This window comes from Oxyura jamaicensis, chromosome 4 (assembly GCF_011077185.1).
Source record: "Oxyura jamaicensis isolate SHBP4307 breed ruddy duck chromosome 4, BPBGC_Ojam_1.0, whole genome shotgun sequence".
Lineage (NCBI taxonomy): Eukaryota > Metazoa > Chordata > Aves > Anseriformes > Anatidae > Oxyura > Oxyura jamaicensis.
In genome coordinates, this window is record NC_048896.1 from 8,152,325 (window position 1) to 8,173,980 (window position 21,656).

Genomic DNA, 21,656 nt, shown 5'->3' on the forward strand with positions numbered 1-21,656 from the left:
ATGTTAAATGTTTTCATTTGTGCTCTTTTTCAAGGAGCTTTGATTTATCTGTGGAAGCATCTTTTGGGAACAGTCGCTTCACTACAGTTTTAATGTATGATGAAGTGCACATGTAAAGTTTCTGCAGCTACTGACAAGGCTGTGGTACTCTTCCAATCCTGCTCTTGGAGGGAAAAAATCAAAAAACAAACAAAAAACTGTTAGGAAAAAAAAATCCCTTTCATTAAACTGTGAGATAAAAAAGGGAAATTGCTGATAATTGGTGTCTCAGGCTAGATTTAAATTGTAGAACTTGTGTTTTGTGTACAGGCTTTTCATTTAATTGCTTGTGCCAACTCTATGTATGAAGGGTATTATTTCAGAAGGTGTTTTTTTGCCTGTGTGTTCCATATAGGGAGTTAAATGTGACACTAAATTGGGTTTCCAAGTCATTCTCTGTGAGGCTGTCATTCCTTCCCCCCGCCCCCCCATTCCTGCCAGCCGTCTTTCTCATGAGAATATTAAGTATTTCAGCTACAATTGTTGCTGAAATAGCTCAAAGCCCAGAGACTTGCAAACATCTAGTCCAAGTAGAAAAGAGGAATCCCATGAAAGAGAAGGGCATAATGCCAGAAAACAGACAAAAGCACAAGCAGCTAATTGCTGTAGGTGGTATGCAACTAAAAACGAAACTTGGGGGAAGCCAGCAAGCCCTGTCACACAAGACTGATCAGGGACTACATACAATAATTAAGATTATTAAACAAGACAAAATAAATAAGTGCAATTCCAGGTTGGAAGCAAAGCTTTCTTCTTCCAGTGCTTCCTCCCTAAGGGCTTCTTGCCCACTCATTACTTAAGTACAGTATTACGCTTTGTTACGTTTAATGGCACTATTTGCACTTGTGGTGGAGCACAGACACCAAAAACTTTAAACTGTGCTTTCTTCAGTCAATTTAATAACTGAACAGGTGCTGCTTATGTTGCAGATTTTGTTTTCCATCTCAATTTGACACTTGAGGCAAACTAAATTAAACAGATCTGGTGTTTTGGGGGGGGCATATGTGACAAATGTCCTTTGCATGCTTTTAAGTTTAAAAGCAAACAACAACAGCAACAACAACAAAACTCACTTGCATGTGTTTGTGCTTAATCCTGGTTTGCATTGTGGGCGTAAATACTAAGCTATGATCATTTGTGTGCCAAAAATAGATTTTGAACCAAGTGAAATAATTTAAAGATAGTTAAAGAGGGGAATTTGCAACAGATACTGGAAGTATGTGTGAATTTATGTGTATGTGTGTATAAAATATGCATCTGAATGTTTATGTGTACATGTTTCTGTTTAAAAAAAAACACACATGAATTTGTAAGATTATTTCTGACTATAGTATAGTTTTTTTTTTTTTTTTTTTTTTTTATCACTGTCTTTCCTTTCTTTTCAGTAACCTTTATTTATCTCTGTCTTCCTTGCCTGGTTATGCCCAGATTGACAATGTTTAATAGAAGAATAGCACCCCAAAGTTAGTGGCTCTCTATGTAAGTCACTTATGTAAAGCTTTTCCAAACTGGGATGCTGAGTTTGGAGGCTCTTCCAGACAAAGACTTCCTCCTACCTTACTTCTGCAAAGTACCATTTAAGGTTGCAATGTATGAAACAATGACTGAATTGTACTCCTTTTTTTCTCATTTAACTATCTTTAAATTATTTTGCCATCCATTCGTGACACAATTGTACACCAATTAGGCAGGGGTATACTTTGTTTCAGACAAGCTCTGGGGTGGGGATATATGTAAAGGCTTTCCTGAATTAACAATGTTAATCTCCAGTGCCTTTTCATGATTATTTTTTTCACAAAGGTTTACTCTGCTCAAAGATGTAGAATTCAGGCTCCCCATATACATATCTGGAGTACTACTTTGTGTGCAAAGAATTTTTTCCTTTTTAAAAAAAATGATTATTGTTAATGAATGGTCAAGGTCTTCCCCCTCCTTCCCTCCCCTTTTAAATCAGATCTTGGGGTTAAGGCTGAAAACTGCTTTTTGTTCTTCAAGTCAGACAGTGAGGCTGAAGATGTGGGTTTCTGATTATTGGTGGCACAATGCAAAAGAATCGCTTTCCTTCATGAGTGTGAGGTGCTTTGTCGCCAAGGATTGTCTCAATGCCAGTAGCAAGGACAAATGTATCCAGGAGGAAAAGGGTCTTTAAGGGATGATGCTATATGGTGTGGTGTGTTTGTTGTTGTTGTTGTTGTTTTTTCCCCTCTCTAAATCCACTTCTGTCTCCCCAGCACAGTGAGGAGAGACTGTCTTTGTCATGCTCTGTGTTTGTAATAAATGACCAGCGTATGTTTTTAACTCTGCCAGACTTCTTTTGTGAAGGAGATCAAACTTGCAGAGCCACGTTGCCGTGGCTTGTGCCGGTTATTTTGAACTGGAGCTGGGGAGGGGGAGCGGGGAGGAAAATCTTTCTGGGAGACAAGTTACACCTAAACTTAGTTAGTTTATGGTCTTAGTGCAACTTGCCTCCCCTCTCAAAGAGCAGCAGTGCTAATGTTATCTTGAATCCCAGCCAACCTTATTAATGTCAAATGTGGCTGCCAGAGGGAATCTACTGCTCGCTATGACTGCTGGTGAGGACACCAGCCAGCTCCTGGTGGGAGGTAAAAGTTTGCAGGATCACCCCCAAATCAAGACTGTGGGCTGGGTAGAGTCCCCCATTTCCTCCCTCCCCCTTATTTTATAATGAAAGTTTATTTCATTTAGTGCTTCTTGTCAGTATCTATCACTGCTCCTGAAGAGCTGCAGTTGAATATATTCTCCAAGGGCAATTATTACTTTCCTTATCTTTTATAGCCAGCTTTGGCAGCTCTGCTGGAGGCCGAATGCATTTTCTATATCAGCAGTCAAAGCAGTGGCTGCATTCCTTTGCTGTGATACATGTAACGCCATGGCACCATCGGTAACAAAGGACCCAATTCGCTCTACATTCCCATGGTCTTGTGTATGGCCTGCCCGGCTCAAAGTTTACAAAGACGCCAAACAGCCAGAAGAATTGGGGTTTATGTTTCCTTTCAGTCTTTCACAAACACTTTATTGATCTGCGGCCTTTCCTGGCCACTCAGAGAATTAAGTAGTTACAAAATGGAATGATTTTTTTTTTAAAAAAAAAACTATGCATTTTTGTGTGTTTTATTATCTGTCTATTCATAATATTTTTATTTGAAATGAGTGGCTTCCTCCAAACTGTGATGGGATGTTCTTTATGTGCGTGAAAAACCCCAAAAGCTTTGACAATGATGAACACATTTAAGTTGTGCTCCACTTGTTTACAAAAGTCTCCATTTGGTAGCACATCAAAAGCATTTTTCTCTCCTCCGGCACAATGGTATATTCATGCGAGTAGTCATTACTCAGAGATTTGAAGCATCACTTTATTGGAGCCCACCACAATACAGTCTAAGACTCTTTGTTTCATTTGTTATTACCTTCTTTAAAAAAATGCATTTATTTCAGACCTGTTTGTAGTCACTGACGGCTAAATTCCAGCCATGCCCTGCAGCAGCTCTGTCATTAATGCTGGTTGTGTGCATCTGAGGGGCGAGGGTGTTTCCTGGGGCTTGAGCTCCTTGTGGGTTTCATCCCTAAGCATCCCTTGGATGGCACCACTGGTCCTCACTGAGGCTGCAGCTCCTCCAAAGGAATTTTTAGGGTGTCTTGATCCCCTGATCAATCCTTAATTAATGCCCAGCAAATCTTTAAAACAGAGTTGTCTTTACGGAGTGGATTTCCAGGCTCAGAATACTTCTGAAAAATTCAACACAAAAAACACCACACAAGTTGCAGATTTATTTTTATTATTTTTTAAATATGCAAGTAGCTAAATTCCATATATATATATATATATATATAAGTGTAGCTTGAAAGGAATTGGATATGCAAGCAGAGCTATTAGTAAATGTTTTAGTACTTGGAGTATCTTTATAGGACTGTAATTGGTAACTGAAGCCCACAGAAATTTTCTGCTTGTTGAAAGTACCTTCTGCACTTAGGAGAATGAACGTCATAAGAAACACTTTTCAAGAGAAATTAATAGACTGCATGTAAAACACTCCTTGATGGAAGGAAATGGGTGTATCCTTGGGAGTGGGGAGCTACTCCTCAGGAGAGGGCTTCCTTAGGGCTGTAGGGGCTGTTGTGCTCACCCCTGCATCACAAAGGCTAGGAAAAATTTAAAAAAATAATAATGCAACCGCAAAGTTATGAGTTTGTGTCATAGCAGCATGAAGCGACACAGGAGAGGAGAGCAGAAAACAGTGCTTCAGGAACTGAGGGACTGCAGAGGAAACTGATGTTAAGGAAAGGTTGTGATGGGCAAGAAGAGGTGGCTGCCCAGCACAGGACACGGGCCTGCAGGTGCTGTTTAGGGGAGGCTCAGAGCAGGCTTAAATTAAATGCAGTCAGGGTGAAATCTTTAATGCCAATAATAATTTCCCAGAGGAAGTGATGGAAGTACAGTAGCTGCCATGTTTAATGATGTATTTGAAGAGTACGTGCGTGTCAGCACGGGAGGACTGAGCCAGTGTTGGCTGAGGGACTTTTCCATCTCCTCTTGCAAAGTACACGTGCCATATATATCATTAGTGCACAGCATTTGTCCTGGTCTCCTGCAGTCTCCCTTGTGTCCATGCAATGCCAGCCCACACGGTCCCATGTCTTCTCCAGACAGCCAAGTCTGTAGCTCTCTGTGAGGGAGAGGCCGCAGCGGTGGTGCTCTCGGACCCTTCTGTCAGTGTCTGATGGTCAGGACTGGCATGATGAAGCCGGTGGTTCTCTCTCTCAGCTCTGAAAGCAGTCTTTAAAAACAAGTGACACAAGGAAACCTTTAATAAATAAGTATGGAGAAGAGGGTTTTAGTAATGCTAGTTTTAGTGGGAGTAGCTGATTACAGACTACATTTTGGCAGACTGCAAAGTCTCTCCCTCACTTAGCACCGCTTTTGATGTGTATGAGCCCGTGGCCGAGTGCTGGCGGCCCAGTAAGTGCCAGCCAGTCCGGTTAAGTTATAGGTCCTGGGAATGCAGCACAGTGTTTCCTGCAGACGTGCACTAGTCAGAAGTGATGCTGTGGTGGTTAACATCAGTGCACTGCTGTGGCACCTGCGTGGTTTTCGTTGGCCAGCCCTGCTGGGCTGGTCATGGCCACGTCTTGCCTTGATGTCTTTGTGCAGAGCAAACTAGTCACTTTTTAATGTCAGATCGTGTGGAGTTTCAAATGCAACACCACACTGCTTTTTATGAGTGATGGGGAGGGGATGTTGTTCTGCTCAGGAGCACGCTTAAAATGCATGTTTTGGAGCAGAGGGTCTGTGCATCCCCATTTGTTTGTGTGTTATCCTTGAAGCAGCTCCATTAAAAGTCTTCATTTCTCTCTTTGTGTTAGATTCGATGCTGCTGGTAGCAGAGAGGCTGGAGGGGCCTTTTAATATTGAGTCAGTCATGGATCCCATTGATGTGAAAATTTCAGATGCAATCATGAACATGCAGGAGAACAGCATGCAGGTGTCTCAGAAGGTAAAGGGGCAGTGGGGACACTGGCTTTATTTGTCCAGTGTATTGTGTTTCCCTCTGGGTTCTGAAGAGGAGGTCTCTTGTGAACTCCCATTTTGTAAAACCGTTTCCTTCTCTTGCATAGGTTTTCCAGGGATGTGGCCAGCCAAAAACACTTGCACAAGGTCGAACCGCTCGCTCTGTCTCTGAAAGTGGTTTCAGTGCTCGCTTTAGACCATACAACCCGGAGGAGCGGCCAACTACAGCCGCTGGCACGAGCTTAGACAGGCTGGTGAGTGCCCTGTCTGGCCAGTACTGTGCAGGTGCTACTCCCCCATGTAGTGTGGTGTGCTTTTTCCACTTATAATTTATAGCTGTTGGTTGGTGGTTTTCTCTTTTCTTTCTTAAATATTCCTTGGCTGCCTTGAACTCTCTGAGGGGTGTAATCTGTCCATGGCTCTGGATGTAAATTACCTCAATGCTTGTGTGTCAGAAAGTGCCTGTTTAAAGGCTTTGCTTATGAGTAATATGTGTTTGAAGAGTGGTGTTTAATTTTGTATTAAAAAGTAAATCAACCATCAAAACGACGCAACTTTACATGCAGCCTAAAGATCTGGCCTGTACACGTCTGTTGTGATAAAAATACCTTTCCAGCTTCGCTTTTAATGAGTGTTTGGTATTCTGGATTATGTCTTTTTCTTTTCTTTAATAGGTTACTGATGTAAAAGAAAAGCTGAAGCAAGCCAAAAAATTTTGGTCCTCTCTCCCCGGCAACATTTGCAATGATGAAAAGATGTCTGTAGGCACTGTCAACGAGAACGAGTGCTGGAACGGGAGCGCTAAGAGCAGGTTTGGAGAAACCCCTGCACTGGGTGAACACTCCCCTCAGTTTGTCCCCATATGCTGACCTAACACCACGAGCCTCTGCTTTTCCAGTGCTCACACATATCTCCCCTGAACCTGGCTGCTCCCTTGGCTCATCTTCTTGTAGGCAAGGGAGCTTGAATGCAAAGCTAAATGGTTGTCTGAGCTCTATGTGATAGTTTGTTTTCAAAGATACCCAGATGCAGCATCTCTCTTTGCACTTAGGACTCTCACTGACCACTCGCAGGTCTGGGGAGGTGAGGTGTACCAAGCCTTGGCTAAAAGACTGGAGATGCTCACGTTGTGTTGTTGCTTCAGTGCCCCCGCTTTGTGCTTCTTAGATGATGCTTACCAGGAGCTGTTTCTGGGTTTCTTGTTGAGCAAGGGCAAAGGAGTTGGAGGCCAGAGAAAGGTCTGCTTCTCTGCTGCTGAGGACAGTGGCACAATGGGACCAGTAGTTTTCATGCCCACTTTTTGTGGAAAAATAGTTACAAAACCTTGTTTTTTTTTTTTTTTTTTTTGTTTTTTTTTTTTTTTTCCTATGGAAGAAATTACCAACACATGAATAAGCCAAAGGATTTCTGTCATATGGTTTATGTAACTGTTTAACTTTTATTTTGGAAATAGAAGGTTTTTTTTTTCCTGTTTGCTTACTGAGGAAATAAGCAAAATCCAAGATGTTCATTGTGTGTATATATATATATATATAAACATATATATAAAAGTCCAGGGTTTTCCAGCAGTTTTTGATCATATTTACAGTTTTTGCTCTTAATATTTTGCTATTTCTGATATGCAGGATTACTGCATAAATTTTGCACTGTTTCATGGGTGCCTGAAACTCTGCATCACTCAGCTAGCTTGATAGTTTGGGTCTCTCTCACAAGAAATGGCTATGCCCTCCTGTCTGCAGGAACTAATGTTGGTACTGTAATTAAGCAAAAGTAATAGTTTCTTCTTCTGTTAAACAGTGATTTTTCCATATGTAGTACCGCAGCTGTATTGTTGAGGTGCGTTATGCAAAGCCAGAATGACTCTTGCCTCCAACAGTTCCTGTAGATTTTTCTGGTATAGCTATGACCCCAAAGGCTGTTTTCCCACAAGGATACATAAGAACACCGATTAATTTCTCATGCTAAGAAGCCAGAGAAGTGCTCCATGTGGGCTAGCATGTAGGAAGAAAGCATTAGGCTCAGAAAATCACCTGAGCGGAGAAGGGGGGTTGGCATCACTGAATTATCACGCTCTCACCCCTCAGTGTGGTCCCTGCTGAGCTGCAGCTCCAGTAACATCAGGAATGGTTTCTTTTTAGATATGACTTTGCAGTGACTGGAAACGGCTTGGCAAGTCAGGTGAACAACCCAGAGGTGGAAGTTGATATTACCAAGCCAGACATGGTGATTCGTCGGCAAATCATGGCTCTGCGGGTGATGACCAACAAGCTGAAGAATGCATACAGCGGGAACGACGTTGACTTCATTGACATCAGTACGTTTGCTGTTGTTTGCCTTTTGCTTTATTTTTTTCTTCCTCCTTTTAATTGGTGTTCATGCTAACGTGTGGGGTAGCTAGTTAAGCTTCAGCTATCTGTAAGTGAGTTAGTAAGGAGGGTGAGAAATTGCACCTCTGGCAGGTTGTGCTCAGAGTCCCATAAATGCTGAAATACTGCGCGCCGTGAGGCGTCAGTGTTCTCCTTACACCAGGAGCATCACAGAGGCATCTGCATATTGTGCTTTTGTTTTTTTTCTTTTCCTTGCTGCCTTTTGCAAACAAAGCATTGAGCTGCAGATGGCAGAGGGCTACAGTGTGTGTGTGTGTGTGTGTTTCCTGCAGGTGAGGAGAGCAGCGGGGAGGAGAGCGGCAGCGGCTGCGAGTTCCAGCAGTGCTCCCCGGAGTTCGAGTTCAATGCAACCGAAGTTACTGGAAACTCCAACAAGAGTGATAAAAAAGCGAACACTTCTGCCGCTACCAGTAGCGGTTTATCACAAGCAGCCTTGTTCCTTAGCATTTTGTTCTTGGCCATGCAAAGACAATGGAGATAATTGTGCAGCATAGGGGGGGAGAAAAAGACTTTTATTATCAAAGTTAGAAGGCACCTGCTTTCACTTTTATACCATCTAGTGACTTTGCTTTTTAAGTTAATGGACAACAGTGTACAGTTTTTACTATGTTGCCACTGGTTTTAAGATACTGATTTTTTTTCCCTTGCTATTCTGGGAATAACAGGAATGGGGCCTACCAGTCTGTCCCATTCACCAAGAGTCCATGATAAAGGTGGATAACAGAAATGTATATACAAGCCTGTAGTTAGCTCTGCATTTGTCTTTATCACTTTTTTATTTTTTATTTTTATTTTACCACATTTCTTACAAAAAGAAGAAACCCAGGGTCCTTTCTTGGCATGTAACAAGTATGTGTTTCTGAAATGAGAAATGTCTGTACAGAAGCAGGTTTTATTTATCATGTTATCTTATGGGGGGGAAATAATTACCAAACAAGCAGAAAACATGTTTCATGTAGTTAACTTCCCATTTATCCACATAATGTTAGTTGCCTTATCTGGAAAAGAGTGGAAGTAATTTGTCTTTATTATGCAGTGAAACAACATGAAGATAGAACTGGTCAGTGTGCCAAGTGCCCCATTTGCATAAGGTGGTAATGCCAGGAGCAGGTTGTACTTCCTTTACAGGATGTTTGGTTAAATTGGAAGAGTCTACAGAGAATTCCAGTTTTGCAGATGCTAAGAAGAGTTATCATTTGTTCCCCAGGATCCTTGCAATTAACTGTAACTCATGTAGGTCAGTTCCTGAAGTGCATCTCCAGTGGGAATAAGGCATTAAACTTGTTCGGTTGGAAGCAACTTGTCGTGTCACAGATCCAAATGCCAACACGTGTCTTGTCTGCAAATTTGTTAGATGAATGCTGGATTAATTTTTTTCCTATTTTTTATTTTTAGGAATACTTTGCTGGGGGTGAAAGAGGGAGAACTGTTGGTTTTGTTTTTGCAAGAGTTTTGTCTCCTCTCTGACCAGGGGCAGACGGGAAGGCTGGGCAGAGTGCTCTGTCGCACTGTTGCAGGGCCGAAGACGCCTCTGTTTTGGCGCTCTTGGTCCCCTGGGAGCCAGTGCCCAGGCACACAGTGACTGCAGCTTTTTGAAGCTATGCAAGACGCCCATTCTCTCTCTACGTATGCTTTTGCAGTTGGAACAGTGTTGTGGTACAGCATCTCATTAATAAAGGAAAAGTATATTTTTAAGAAAAAGATATTAAATAACTTTTAAAGAGTTGGGGGGGAAGTCTTCAGAAAGACTCAAAATTATTCTGCATGTGTCTCCTCCTGCTTTGGGTAGCCTTTAGGTCTGGCTGGATGCTGGGATCCAGCCAGGAGAGCAATCCAGAGAGAGGGAGGGTTTGCTGTGTTCCACCCTTGTGTTGTAAGGATAATTTTCTATTTTTATATTGAAGCATTAATTACTTGTTAGCTCAGGGTCACTGTTATATTCAACTTTATTTTCACACCAAATTTCTGCAAAGCTATAAAGATGGAATATTCTTGGCTGGTATAAACAATCCTGGAGGCTTAATTTTACTAGAAGTAGCCCGTTATTTATTAAAACATGATGTTAGTAGAGTAGGGATATTCTGGCTAGATTATTTTTCTTTAGAAAATAAATCATGGAAGCGTAAAATTGAAAAAGTTATAAATTTATGTGTGGGAAAAAATGGATTGTAAATAGCTAAGTTGCTTTGTGAGGAATTGGAAAATGTGCTGATACTTAGAAACTACCTCAGTTCTGAGGAATTTCCTTTCTAGCTTTGAGTGCTATTACATTTACTTGGTAGAAGTGAATCTGGTCTCCAATATGTAGCTGAAAGAGTTATCCCTATAGACCTTGTTAGATTGTTTTTAATTTAGAGGGTTGAACTACATCCAGCTGTTTTCTTTCAGCTAAGTTCCTTAACAAAGAGAATTTCTGAATTAAATATTGCTGATGGTTTCCATGACTTTTACTGATTTGTTTGGTTTCATGGCATTTTCTGATTGCCCTTTAATTATTTAAATGGTTCTAACCATTTGAATTTTAATCCTGAAATAAACAAACCTTAGATGCACTACCATTGTAAATATATCACAGTAAGGTCTGACTGGATAACCCTTCTGGCTTACACCCAGCTGGCAGGCCGGCAAAGTTAAATGAAGAAAAAAAAATTAAACTTCTTCAGAGCTCAGAGAATGGTGAAACAAAAGCCCTGTGTTCAGAGTGGCTGACTTTTCCAAGATCTCAGTTTTTGGCATAAATGTTCATATGTAAGAAAGTTGCTTGTAAATTCTCCTGCTTTTGAGCTTTCTGCCCAGTGTGTACTTAAAGAAAAACATTTCTGAATTTATATTTATCATTTTACATCTAATTGCTTACTAATTATTATTCATTAGTTTGGTAAAAGCAAACAATGCAAAGACCTGACATGAGTTTTAAACTTGTCCAGTTTACGTTGTTAATAGCACAACAATCCTCCACTATATCAAGGACAGATTTGTCACCTGGGGCTACAGGAAACAAGAGTAAACATCAATGTAGGATGATGAAAAGTTGTGTTCCTGCTTTTATTTTGTGTTTGTGTGTGAAATTGGCTCTCTGACATGAGCTTGTAAACTAAACCATACGGGTGGGGACTGAGGCATGCTGCTGGCTGCTTGCTCGTCAGAAGGCATCTGCTCCATTTCTTCCAGTGTTTGTTTTTTCCAAATAACGATTGCCATTACGGTCATGCTTTAAAGAAAAGTTCCCGTGTATAAATTAATAATTAAAATTAATGCAAGTACTAATGAACTTCACAAACAACTAATGAGCTTCACAAGTTAACCAGAGAAGGTGGTATTCTTGGTGGCATTGAGGTGCTGTCTCCCAGAGTTGGAAAAGCAAAATCCAGCCTGTGAAAGGATCTGGTGTAACAGGTCTGTGACTCCGTTGCTCTTCTGAGTGAAGCACACACCACCCTGTGCTGCAGTGGCTGTTCAGGTGATGTACACATACAGGTCGCTGTGGGTTTCCCCAGCAGACCAGCCTGCCTATTTACACTTCTGATAGTAATGAAGGCAGAAAAGGAGAGCAAACAATGCCACTCCTGTATTCAAACAGCGTCTCATTTCTTCCTGTGATGGATGGTGTGGCCTGAAGTCAGGACCAGTTACTGGAGCGGCAGGAGGAGTACCCCTGGTGCTGTTCTGGCCTTGGCACTGCATCCTGTTGTGGTTATTCTTGTGGGAGGCTTCTGGGCAGGAAAATAGGTGATCCTGCAGTGAAGGCTGAGCTTAACCTGGCATTTGTCCTCACAGGCAAGTTGGCATGTGTATTTTGAAAGGTGTAACTTCTCAGTACTTCAATTATTTCTTAGTCCTGATGATGATGAACTTTCCCTCCCCATCCTCTAATTGCTTTAGCTGGATGCAAGACTTGCTGAACCAGGTAAGGCCTCTGACTTGGTCCTGGCTCCTTGCTTATGGTAGCATCCGGTATAAGACGTTTCAGAGCAAGGCACATAAAAAATCCTTTCAATTTCTTTAGATGTTTTTAGTTGTAGCATGTCCTACAGTAACTAATGGCTCTGTTTGTCAACCCACCGCCACCACAGACACTCTCTACCTTTGTACCTCTCTTGTGCAGTCCCCTGTTGTGAAAGCAGTGATGCATGGTGTGTGGCTGACATGCTGGCAGCAGCAGTAAACCAGACCAGTGGCACCCTGCACCCTGCTGCTCTTGTGCACTTCACTTTCCAGCGCAAAACCTCAGTGTTTCTTGGTGGGAAGGCCTATGCACTTGCACAGCCCTACAGCTGGGTGCAGCAAATGGGCATAACCTGCCAACACAGACACTCCTGACGCAACTTGGGGATGCTGAGGATTGTGCCAGTGGAAGCTGGTGGCTGTGGCTGAAAACCCAAACCTGGATATATCCATCTCCCATTTCTGGAAGAAAACAGCTTTTTTTTTTTTTTTTTTTTTTTTTTTTTTCCTTAATGCTGTTGGTTTTATTTTCTAATTTAGGATGGGCTGAGATGGCCTTCCTCTGCTGCTTCTCTTTTGGATGCTATCTATAAGGATAGTCATAATTTGAAAACATAGAAATGAAAGCAGAGTGGTAAAACTGATGTAGGAGTATTGCAATCCCCAACCTGGCTGGTGAGGGTTACAGCCCAAGGGTGAAGATTTGCAGCAAGGAGCTGCCCTGGGAGGGTGGAGCAGGCGCCTTGATCAGCACTGTCCCATGCTGTCCTTGCGCCAGTGTCCCCTGTGCTTGGTGTGGTTATTTTCCTTGTCCCAAACAGTTGTGTGGTGTCATGCCACACTTCTTCACAGCATCTTTCATGTGACTGTGATTTAATGGCTTAAGGTGATCCATATCTGCAAGACACATGTTGATTAGAGATTGTGTAACTGTGGCTTTTTTTTTTTTTTTTAAGGACAACCTGAATGTAAACCAACCTTTAGTACTGGATTTCAGTTCTGCTCAATACTGCTGTTGCAGGCATCATGTTTTTGGGGGGGTTGTTTGATGTTATTTTAAGGTTTGTTTTTGTTTCTGTTTTAAATCCTCTGCTTTGGCTTGTTTGCGGGCATGTAACAGTGTAAATTGCCTGGGAAGATGCAGCTCTTTATGGGCTTGCTGTAATTCTGGGTCAAGTGTGCTTAAATTGCTGTAATTTGTATCTAATGGATTACATGGATTGAGAGCCCTTTTATAACTGCTGGATCAAGGAGGGGCTGCCCGCCTCGGGAGGAGGGGAAGGCGTCCCCTTTGTCCCTCTTCTCTGAAAGGGCCGTCCTCTTCGGCAGTCTGTGGGGCTGTGCAGCCTGCTGAGGGGGCCCTGGGCAGGAGGCGTTTGCTGAACCCCACAGGTCTTGCAGGGTTACCGGATGATGAATGAACGTTTTGTCCCTGGGCATGATTCCTTCTGGGGGACACTGGTGGCATGTCCCAGTGTTGTGTTTCTCTCCCAGGTGTGGTGGGCTTGATGCTGGGGCAATTAGTGGAGCTGCTTTTCCTCCTGAGCCTACTCTGCCTTGTTGGCAGCTTGTTTGGGCTCCTTCCAGCCTGCTCTCACTGCCTTTGCTCCTTGTTCCTTGCTGACTTGGCTGGTTCTTCCCATAATTCTTGCACTGTTGTGCATCTTCTTGCTTGTATGGTCTCCTCCTGAGGCTATGTCTTTTTAACCCCCAGCCACAGATCACCACAACTGTTAAAACAGGAGTTTCCATGTTCTTCCCAAAGCAGCTCTTAAAATTTATGCTGGCAAACCCAGCTAACCTTGTTACATGTTTCAGAAGCCGGTTTCTCTTGGAAGCCCAGGAATGGGCCAAGAGATGGGGAAGGGCGGCAAATAGGCTACAGACCTACTTGGGTTTTTGCCCCAGTAATGCCAATGTGGGTATCTGCTGGGCTGCTGGGTGTGCTGCAGTATGGTTGGGGAGAAGGGGGAGAAAGCTGGGGCCGTGTCCTTGTAGCTGTCCCATGTGTCTACCAGAGGATGAGCGAGATGATGGAGGAACTGCGTTCGTGTCTGGAAGGAGGCTTCTGCCATGCTCAGTCAAACTTGGTGCTCTGCATCGCCTTCCTTTACATAGCTGTTCATCTTCCCAGAGCCTTCCTCTACATAGCTGTTTGTATTCCCAGTGCTTCCTGCCACGTTGTCTCCTGCTATGTGTGTCATTAATTCATGTAATCTGATGCAAATCAATATGCTAAAACCCTCATTAATTGGGTTACTGATTTATACTAATGAGACTTAAAATCTTGGAGGAGGTTAAGGCTATTTGTTTCTCCTCTAAATGGCTCGACAACTTATTGTTAGCCCCACAATGCCTGGCCCTTGGCTGGGCTGGTAATTGCCTCGTGACTGTATTTGCATCAACATAATGGTGAGGATGTTAGCAGGAGTTAAGAGATTGCATTTTTCCCTTGGAACAGGAAAATTCAGGATTAGCAAGGTGGAATGTGTAAACCCTTAGTTGCTCACAGCCCCATAGAGTAGCTGCTCTTTACCTACAGTCTAGGTCTGTTGCTGCTTCCAATGTAAATTGTTTTTTTTCAGAACTTTGCAAGTCTAGCTGTAAAATTCAGGCCTGCTTGAAACTTGGCACATTAGGAATTGGCCAGGCTTTTATTTTTTTCTGGTGGAGAGAAATTATGATTATTTTTAGAAGAAATTGTTTCGTCTGTTAAGTTTAATGGCTTGAAATGCTGTTTTGGCATTCATGAGCCTTCAAAACAGCTTTGTTGAAAACCCAATTTAGCATCATCAATAATACAGCAATGCTGAGGATCCCTAGGGACAGGCAACTAAAACAATAGCTGAAATCTTACATTTATAAAGCTAATTGTTGTACATGTTCAGCTGTTTCCCCCATGCCAATACCACACACGCGCTTGTTGTCTTGTGCAAGAAGCAGATCTGAAGACTGTTAAGTCCACAGGAGGCTTTTCACTGATGTTAACAGGAGGTGCATCTGCATTTCCAGGGACTTTTATCCAGACAAGGTCACAGGTTTGTATCAACTAGGTTGCTGCTGTAGAAAAGCTATTCTGATTTAACGAAGAGGCTTGTTTGAGTTCATTTTCTTTCCTTTTTAATGGCTGCCTTCATTTGAATCTCCATGATGGAGTGAATATGTATCAGAGCTGCTATAGGAAATCCTAAAGAAATCTGTGCCCGTGTGACTGGGTTCTAGAGGCATGATTCAACGCATTTTTCTTCAAACCATCCCTCTGGCTTTGGGGTGGTCAGCCTGTCCTGTTTGCAGGTGAGGAGCTGGGTGCTCTGATGCATGGATAGGTGTGTGGAATAACAGGAAAAGTGTGTCCCACTCTAACAGACCTAAACGAGTTTGTTGTTTGCTCTGAATTTTCCATGCACTAGCATGGTCCGTGTTGGCTTTTTGAGGATGTTCCAGGTAAAATGTGTCAGGAAATGAAGATGAGGCAATGACTTATATCAGGCTCTGGTGCCTCCATGGCTGGGGGCAAGTGTGGAAATTTGGCTGGTGTCGTGGCATTGTTTCTTCTGCTATTCCCAGAGGGGGTAAAAATGTCCACATTTGGAGAAGTTTAGAATACATAATCACTATTTATTCATTATGAAGTATTTAGGATGTATATGCCTCCAAAAACATTAGGCTTGAATATCAAATGAGCATTTGGTGGGATTGTGGGGTTTGAGCAGTGCTCCCACCAGAAGGGACAGTTGGGGACCAGTGTTTGTGTGGGTGAGGGAGTGCTTGCAGCCAGCCAGAGGCCAAGAGGACAGATTACAAAGAAGCCGTAGTCTTTGAGGTCTTCCGGAGCCTCGTTGTCTGAAAATAATTAGCCAAATAAATTAGGTGTTTTATATTGCCTCTGTTTTATGCTAAACAATTCTGACATTTAGCTTCCTAGCTGAAGGGGTAATGTATAGACAGCAGATAGCTGTGCTGGTCTCGTCAAGGTGCCCCCACACCACCCCTGCTTGCTGCTGCTGTGCTGCTGGAGGCAGCACCTATGGGAAAAAGTAAGGGCTGTGCTTTGCATGGACAGTATCAGGCAGGAGAAGCTGCTGGGGAGCCTTATGGGGACGGGGTGGATGGGGGCAAGGTCCCTGGGTAGCTGGTGGGGTGGTGGGAGTCAGATTTTCACACGAGTTTAGTGCTGTACCATCCAAGGAGTGCCGAGAAGCGGCAATGAGCTGGAGGATTCTGGAAGGGGAAACCTTCCCCAGCAGGATGTGCTCCTGGTGCATTGCAAAGGGTGGTTTGCTTCTTCCTCAGCTTCATGCCCTTGCTGCTCACACCAGGATCATTTCAGAAGGAGGAGTTCCCACTGTGAGCAGTTCCTAAACCTGTGCAATCCTAAAAGTTCTCCAACCTCCTCACCACGTGCATGCTGGTCAGGCAATGCAAAGAGCAATGAAATGGTTTCTCCACCATCAGAGCTGTGCTCAAGGGGCCTTTTCCCAGGAAGACAGGGATTCTGGGGACCCATGCAAGCAGCCCTGGGGCTAAAGCAATGGCAGCCACTCTGGCTCAGCCGATTGCAGGCAGTGGTTTTGCAGCTCTGCTGGGCCCAGCGCTGAGACAGCCGAGTGGTTTTAATGAGAGCACATAAGTTAAAATTGGTTTTCTCCTTTCAAAATTAGTGACAGACTATGGCTGTTCAGGTTGCTGTTTTAACTGCTCCAGATGTCAAGCACAGCTCAGCTGAGATCAATGCGTAATCCAAAGGAAATACTATTAATTTCAAAGGAATGTGGTCAATATTTAAATGTTTTGGATCTTTTTAATGTGTAGACGGTGGTAGTGGTCTAGCTGGGCTTATTAACACAGCTTTTGGAGCAGTGATTCCATTAGCATGAATTAATGTCTATTAACATTATGGATTTTCATTTATTTTAACATGCAGGCCTGTAACAATATTGGTTATTTCAGACATTCTCCAAGGCTGTCATGAGTCAGGAGCTGTTGGTTTAAGGCCTGATCCCACAAGCTTTTATCCTTCCAGTTGCTACTTAAGCCCTGACTTTGCTCCAAGTCTGTGGAGGAGCTCCCGCTGCCTCCAGCAGCGCTGGGGCTGAGCCTGTCCCACCTCAGGACCTGTGTGCAGGGAGCCTTGTGCCCAGTCCCTGCATGGCCCAGGTGAATGTGACCCTCTGACCACACCAGTAGCCACAGAGAAATATCTTCTCTGCTCTATGTGCAAATCATCCTACTGATGCAGTGTACAGGTGTGGGTAGACATCCTGGCTTCAGTGGTTGCGAGTGGGGTGGACCTGGTCTCTATATTAAACTACTCCTAAATCAATCCTAGAAAGACATTTATTTTTTTTCCTGCCACTATCTTTTTGTGCTTATTAAATGTACAAAATGCATTTGTATATGTAAGGCAAGGAGTTTGTAGTGAGCAACGCAGAGTCTTTATGAATGCTTTGTGTTAATGACGTGGAAGAAGTTGAAATCCTTAAACTTGTCTCCTTTAAATCAGGTTGAGGAACAGCTTAGGAGAACACTAGGAGAAAGATGTATCTTACAGAGCTAGAAATAGATCCGTTTTTCAACAAAGTGAAAAGTTCACAACTTATATTCTTCACAGAATATCTGCTTTCAATAGCCATCAACATACTTTGCTTATAAAGGTCGTGTGTTTGTAGTGAAAGATGCATTTTTTGGTTAAAGTACTCTAAAACCCAAATTATTTCCATTAAAGTTTTAAATCACTAGTGAAAATTATAATCAGATGAGATATATTTTTGGAAAAAGTAGGCACTCAGGAAAACAACAACCCCAAAACGCAAAAAGATTTTGGTCTGCGTCAGAGAATGTGCTCCATAAAATGAAACCTTCAGTTCCTTTGTCTGTAGAAACCTCACCCTTTGTTCATGTCTAAGAAAAATGTTTCTTGTTACTGAGAGAGTGTTTGTCTTGCGTGAAAAACATGTTTCTTCAGGAGATGTTTTACATTCAAGTGACGCCAGAGAGCCAAAATGTTGAGCTATATTGGCCCTAAAGACCACAAGCTGATGAAGCTGGAACAATTAAATTGAAACCCTTCGGGGAAAGGGAAGGATTTCCCTTTCCTCTCAAGGCAAGTGGAGCTTTCTGGATAAGGCTGGGCTTTTTTTTTTTGGTGGGAAAAATCCAGGGCAGGTGATGTTTGAAGCTGCATAAATGTGCATTGTGAGGGCTGTGAGCATGGCCAGGGCACTGGTACCAAAGCAGCAGGCTGGAGTCTGGTGCCATCATGGCCCAAGCTGAGAGCACATCTGGATTGCACATCTGGTGCCGTGCATGCCTGTCTGCCTGCAGACACTGTGCTATTTCTGCCTCTATGCACTAGATGGCATTGCCAACTTAGCTAAGGGACATGGGCTCTGGCAGGGCTTTGGACGAGGGGCTGCAAGGCCCCATACTGTGCCAGCTGCCCCTGTGCTTGCTGGGTACATTGGTACCACTGCCCTCACCAGCAGCAGCCTTTTTGTGTCAGGCCGTTCCCTTTTGCCGTCTTCAGTGGCGGCTTTGCATCAGTTCTCTGTTTCAGGGTTTTACTGGGCTGGGGTCAGTGACAGGCACAACAAGAAGGTGTGGGCAGAGGATGCTTCCAAGCGGGTTTTACCTGGTTCCTTGAATATGGCAGCTGATTCTGAATGTCTAACGCCTCTTAAGAACAGAGGAATTGTAAGCCCGTGAGTCTTCCTAAACTGTTGCCTGCTCCTTAGACTCTGAGCTTGTTTTAAGAACCAAAGGTACATTGCTGCTATTTCTGCACTCTTCTGTCTTGGTGTTTGTATCTGCACGCCAGGCTGTGCAGTCCTCTACCAGAGCAGCTGGGACTGCGCAGTGCACACTTGTGTATTTGTGCCCTGAGCATCTGCTGTCTTGCCAGAGCAAACCCTGAGCTTCAGAGGTTCAAATGTGTCTTTGTTTCTGCCCTTGCTTGCAGTTTCTCTTGAAAATCCTGGATAGCATTCAAGTAAAACTGAGGTCCTGCTTTCCCAGATGGTGGTCAGTGAGGGATATGCTCCTCTAGAAACGTCTGCAGCCTCCTGCTTGTGTCCTCCTGAGCACTGAGTCCTGCCTGGAGTAGTTGGGCTTGGCAACAGCTTGGTTTTCATTCAGAGTTCCCTTTTGTTGCTTGGAGGCATCCATACAGGGCACGAGCATGTGGCTGCTGGTGGATCTAATGATCATCAGAAGTATTATTTGAGTTGTACTAGCATTTCAATGTATTAGTGTCCTCAGACTTTCCAAATTGCTCTCCTACATGATCAGCGTTGGCATTGCTGAAATGTTCGTGGAAAATGTACAGGCTGAATCTCCCCCTGGGCAGATGGGTCTGTGCTCACTGTGGGGTTCCTTTTGAAAACACCAAAAGAACAAGTAATGCACAGACTTGGTGATGCAATACTGCTCTGCAGACTTGCAAAAAGTCTTTTCTCTGCATCTGGGTGTATGGAGAGCTGCTCTAACACCATGTGGAGCATTTGAGTTTGAATGGAAGGGGGAGCTGTCTGCTTTCCTTCCACTGCAAGGCTTTGAGCAGAGCTGCTCTAGGAAAAGTAAAGCATTGTGAACAGCTGAGCTTCTAGGAAGGACTTGGCCTGCATGTTTTGTTCGGGCCATTGTGGTGCTATCAATCAGTGATTCTTGGTTTCATGCCTTGTTTTGCCTGAGATATTTTATATGATCTTCGGCAAGTCACTTCTATGCCTCTATTACCCCCTTGGAGACGTAAAACCTTATCTGCAAGAAAGAACTAAGACAGCTTTGAGCTAAAAGCACTGTTCCAAGGCTCTCTGACCCATTACTCCCCTACTTTCTGCCCTTCTTCCATGCTGCCAATGGCCCCACCAGCATGATGTTTTGCCATTTCTGATGACTTTTTACAGCAGTTTTCATGGTTAGCATCAGCTGGCTGGATTTGCTGGATCTCATCCCCAGGTTGCAGAGCAAACCTTCCCAAAATTTGTTGTTCATATTTTGATGTTGAGCTATGTTGTTATTTTTGACTCTTTTTCTCTAATTGAAGTGAGCATGCCAGTTGTCTTAGGAACCAAAACCTCTGCCATCATAAAGCATAAAAATTCACTTTTCCCCCTCCCCACTTCACTGTGCTTGTTCAAATGGGATTTCAAAGCACACCAAAAATGCAGTTAAATCCTAGGTGTTCCTTTAGACCTGGGTAATGTGGCATGTTCAGAGAACCAGAACATCTGTATCTAGGACTGTGATGTGGACAGGAAATACATATTTTTACTGCATGCTCAGAAAAGATATCTCATTAGATTCATGAGATCTCAAACCAATTATATTCCCTGTCCAAAAAAACAGGCCTCAAGCAGTGCAGCATGTATCTCTAAAGCAATGAAAATAAAGCATCATCATCTCTAATGTCCTTCTTAATGGGATGAATTAGGAAGCATATGTGTGGACATAATTCTAGAGACTACAGTAGGCAAAAGTGGTTGTAGAAGGATGGTAAAATAACGTCAGAATTCTTCAGTTTTATTAAAGGGGCCAGTTATTTGTATGCATGAACATAGTGTACCAGTGTCCAAATATTATCGTTGCACTGGTCACACTGAGCGGTGTTCATCTGCTAGGTAAATAAATATGATGCTCATATTTATGTCTTAAATTGACTGAGTGTTTAGCTGGCCCTCGCTCTGCCAGGCTTGTCTAATTTCTCATTGCTGCAGTTGAAATCTCAAAGTCTTTCAATGAGTTGCCTCTACAGCTGGATGACCTTGTGGTGACTTAGGAAGTTAGAGGAACTCTTCATAGAGGTACACCCAGAGCCTTCTCATTTAACCCAAGCATCAATTCCTTTGGCTCTGTGGGATGTGCTGTTGGTGAAATGCAACGTAATTGCTGCGCTGCCTGTGGTGGCCAACCAGGGATGACTGCAGCTGCTCAAGCTGAGCCCTTTCCCCTAGCTGTGACTACCTTAGGTTGGTGCTTAGTCCACAGATGAGTAACACGGGCCATATTTGCAGGCACAAGTAGTTATTAGAAGTTAAAAGAAATTCAAGACTTGGAAACTTATAGGATCCTAAATTTATGCTTCATTGCACCACAGTTCAGGAATATTAGTGCAGTGGGTTAGACTTGTTTATTTATTTATTTATTTATTTAGCTATGTACTGGATTCCTGTTATTCTGAAAGGGTGCAAAACTGGAATGTTCTCAGTTTATAACAAACATTTATTGTCGCTGTTGTGGAACTGATTTTGGAGGAGGGGATGGTGTCCGTTCACTGCTAAACAACATCCTCCCACCCTTTCTTCTAGAGCAGCCTATATCTAGGGTTTCTGGATGGAGGAGGATCTGGAACTAAAATAAATTGGGGTAAAAAATGTCTGATAACAAAACATCAGTTTCCGAAGACAATCTCCAAAAATGAGACAATAACTCCAGAATTATCCCAGTGACCTGCAAACCTGTGAGTTCAGCTTGCAAGTCAGCACGGCCTGGCCCCAGCCCCCCTGATGCAGCAGTATTTTAGCCAGAGGTTCCCTGTGCAGTGTGCTGGAGAAGGTGCGCTTGGTTTTCACATGTACCAGCATGATTATCTCTGTAACTGCAGAGCCATCTCTGTCTATAGTTGGTAGCTGATGTTTGAGCTTTCATAACAGAATTAATACCTAAAAGTATGTTTCAGAATATGCTCAAGACATGATCTGTCTTTCAGTGTGAGCTCTATCTTAAAATTACAGCTAAACCTCTGCTGCTTAGTATCTAGG

The 21,656-nt window shown here is 43.2% G+C and overlaps 1 protein-coding gene across 1 annotated transcript in view; it reads left to right on the forward strand.

Annotated features, from left to right (window-relative positions):
- Positions 1-11,308, forward strand: part of GPC4 (glypican 4) — a 69,221-nt gene extending 57,913 nt beyond the window's left edge. Inside the window, exons 5-9 of the mRNA XM_035324584.1 lie at positions 5,422-5,552; positions 5,674-5,820; positions 6,241-6,377; positions 7,705-7,880; positions 8,226-11,308. Of these exons, the coding sequence (XP_035180475.1) occupies positions 5,422-5,552; positions 5,674-5,820; positions 6,241-6,377; positions 7,705-7,880; positions 8,226-8,434 (800 nt within the window). The 3' untranslated portion in view covers positions 8,435-11,308. The remainder of the gene's footprint in view (positions 1-5,421; positions 5,553-5,673; positions 5,821-6,240; positions 6,378-7,704; positions 7,881-8,225) is intronic.
- The last annotated feature ends 10,348 nt before the right edge of the window (positions 11,309-21,656 follow it).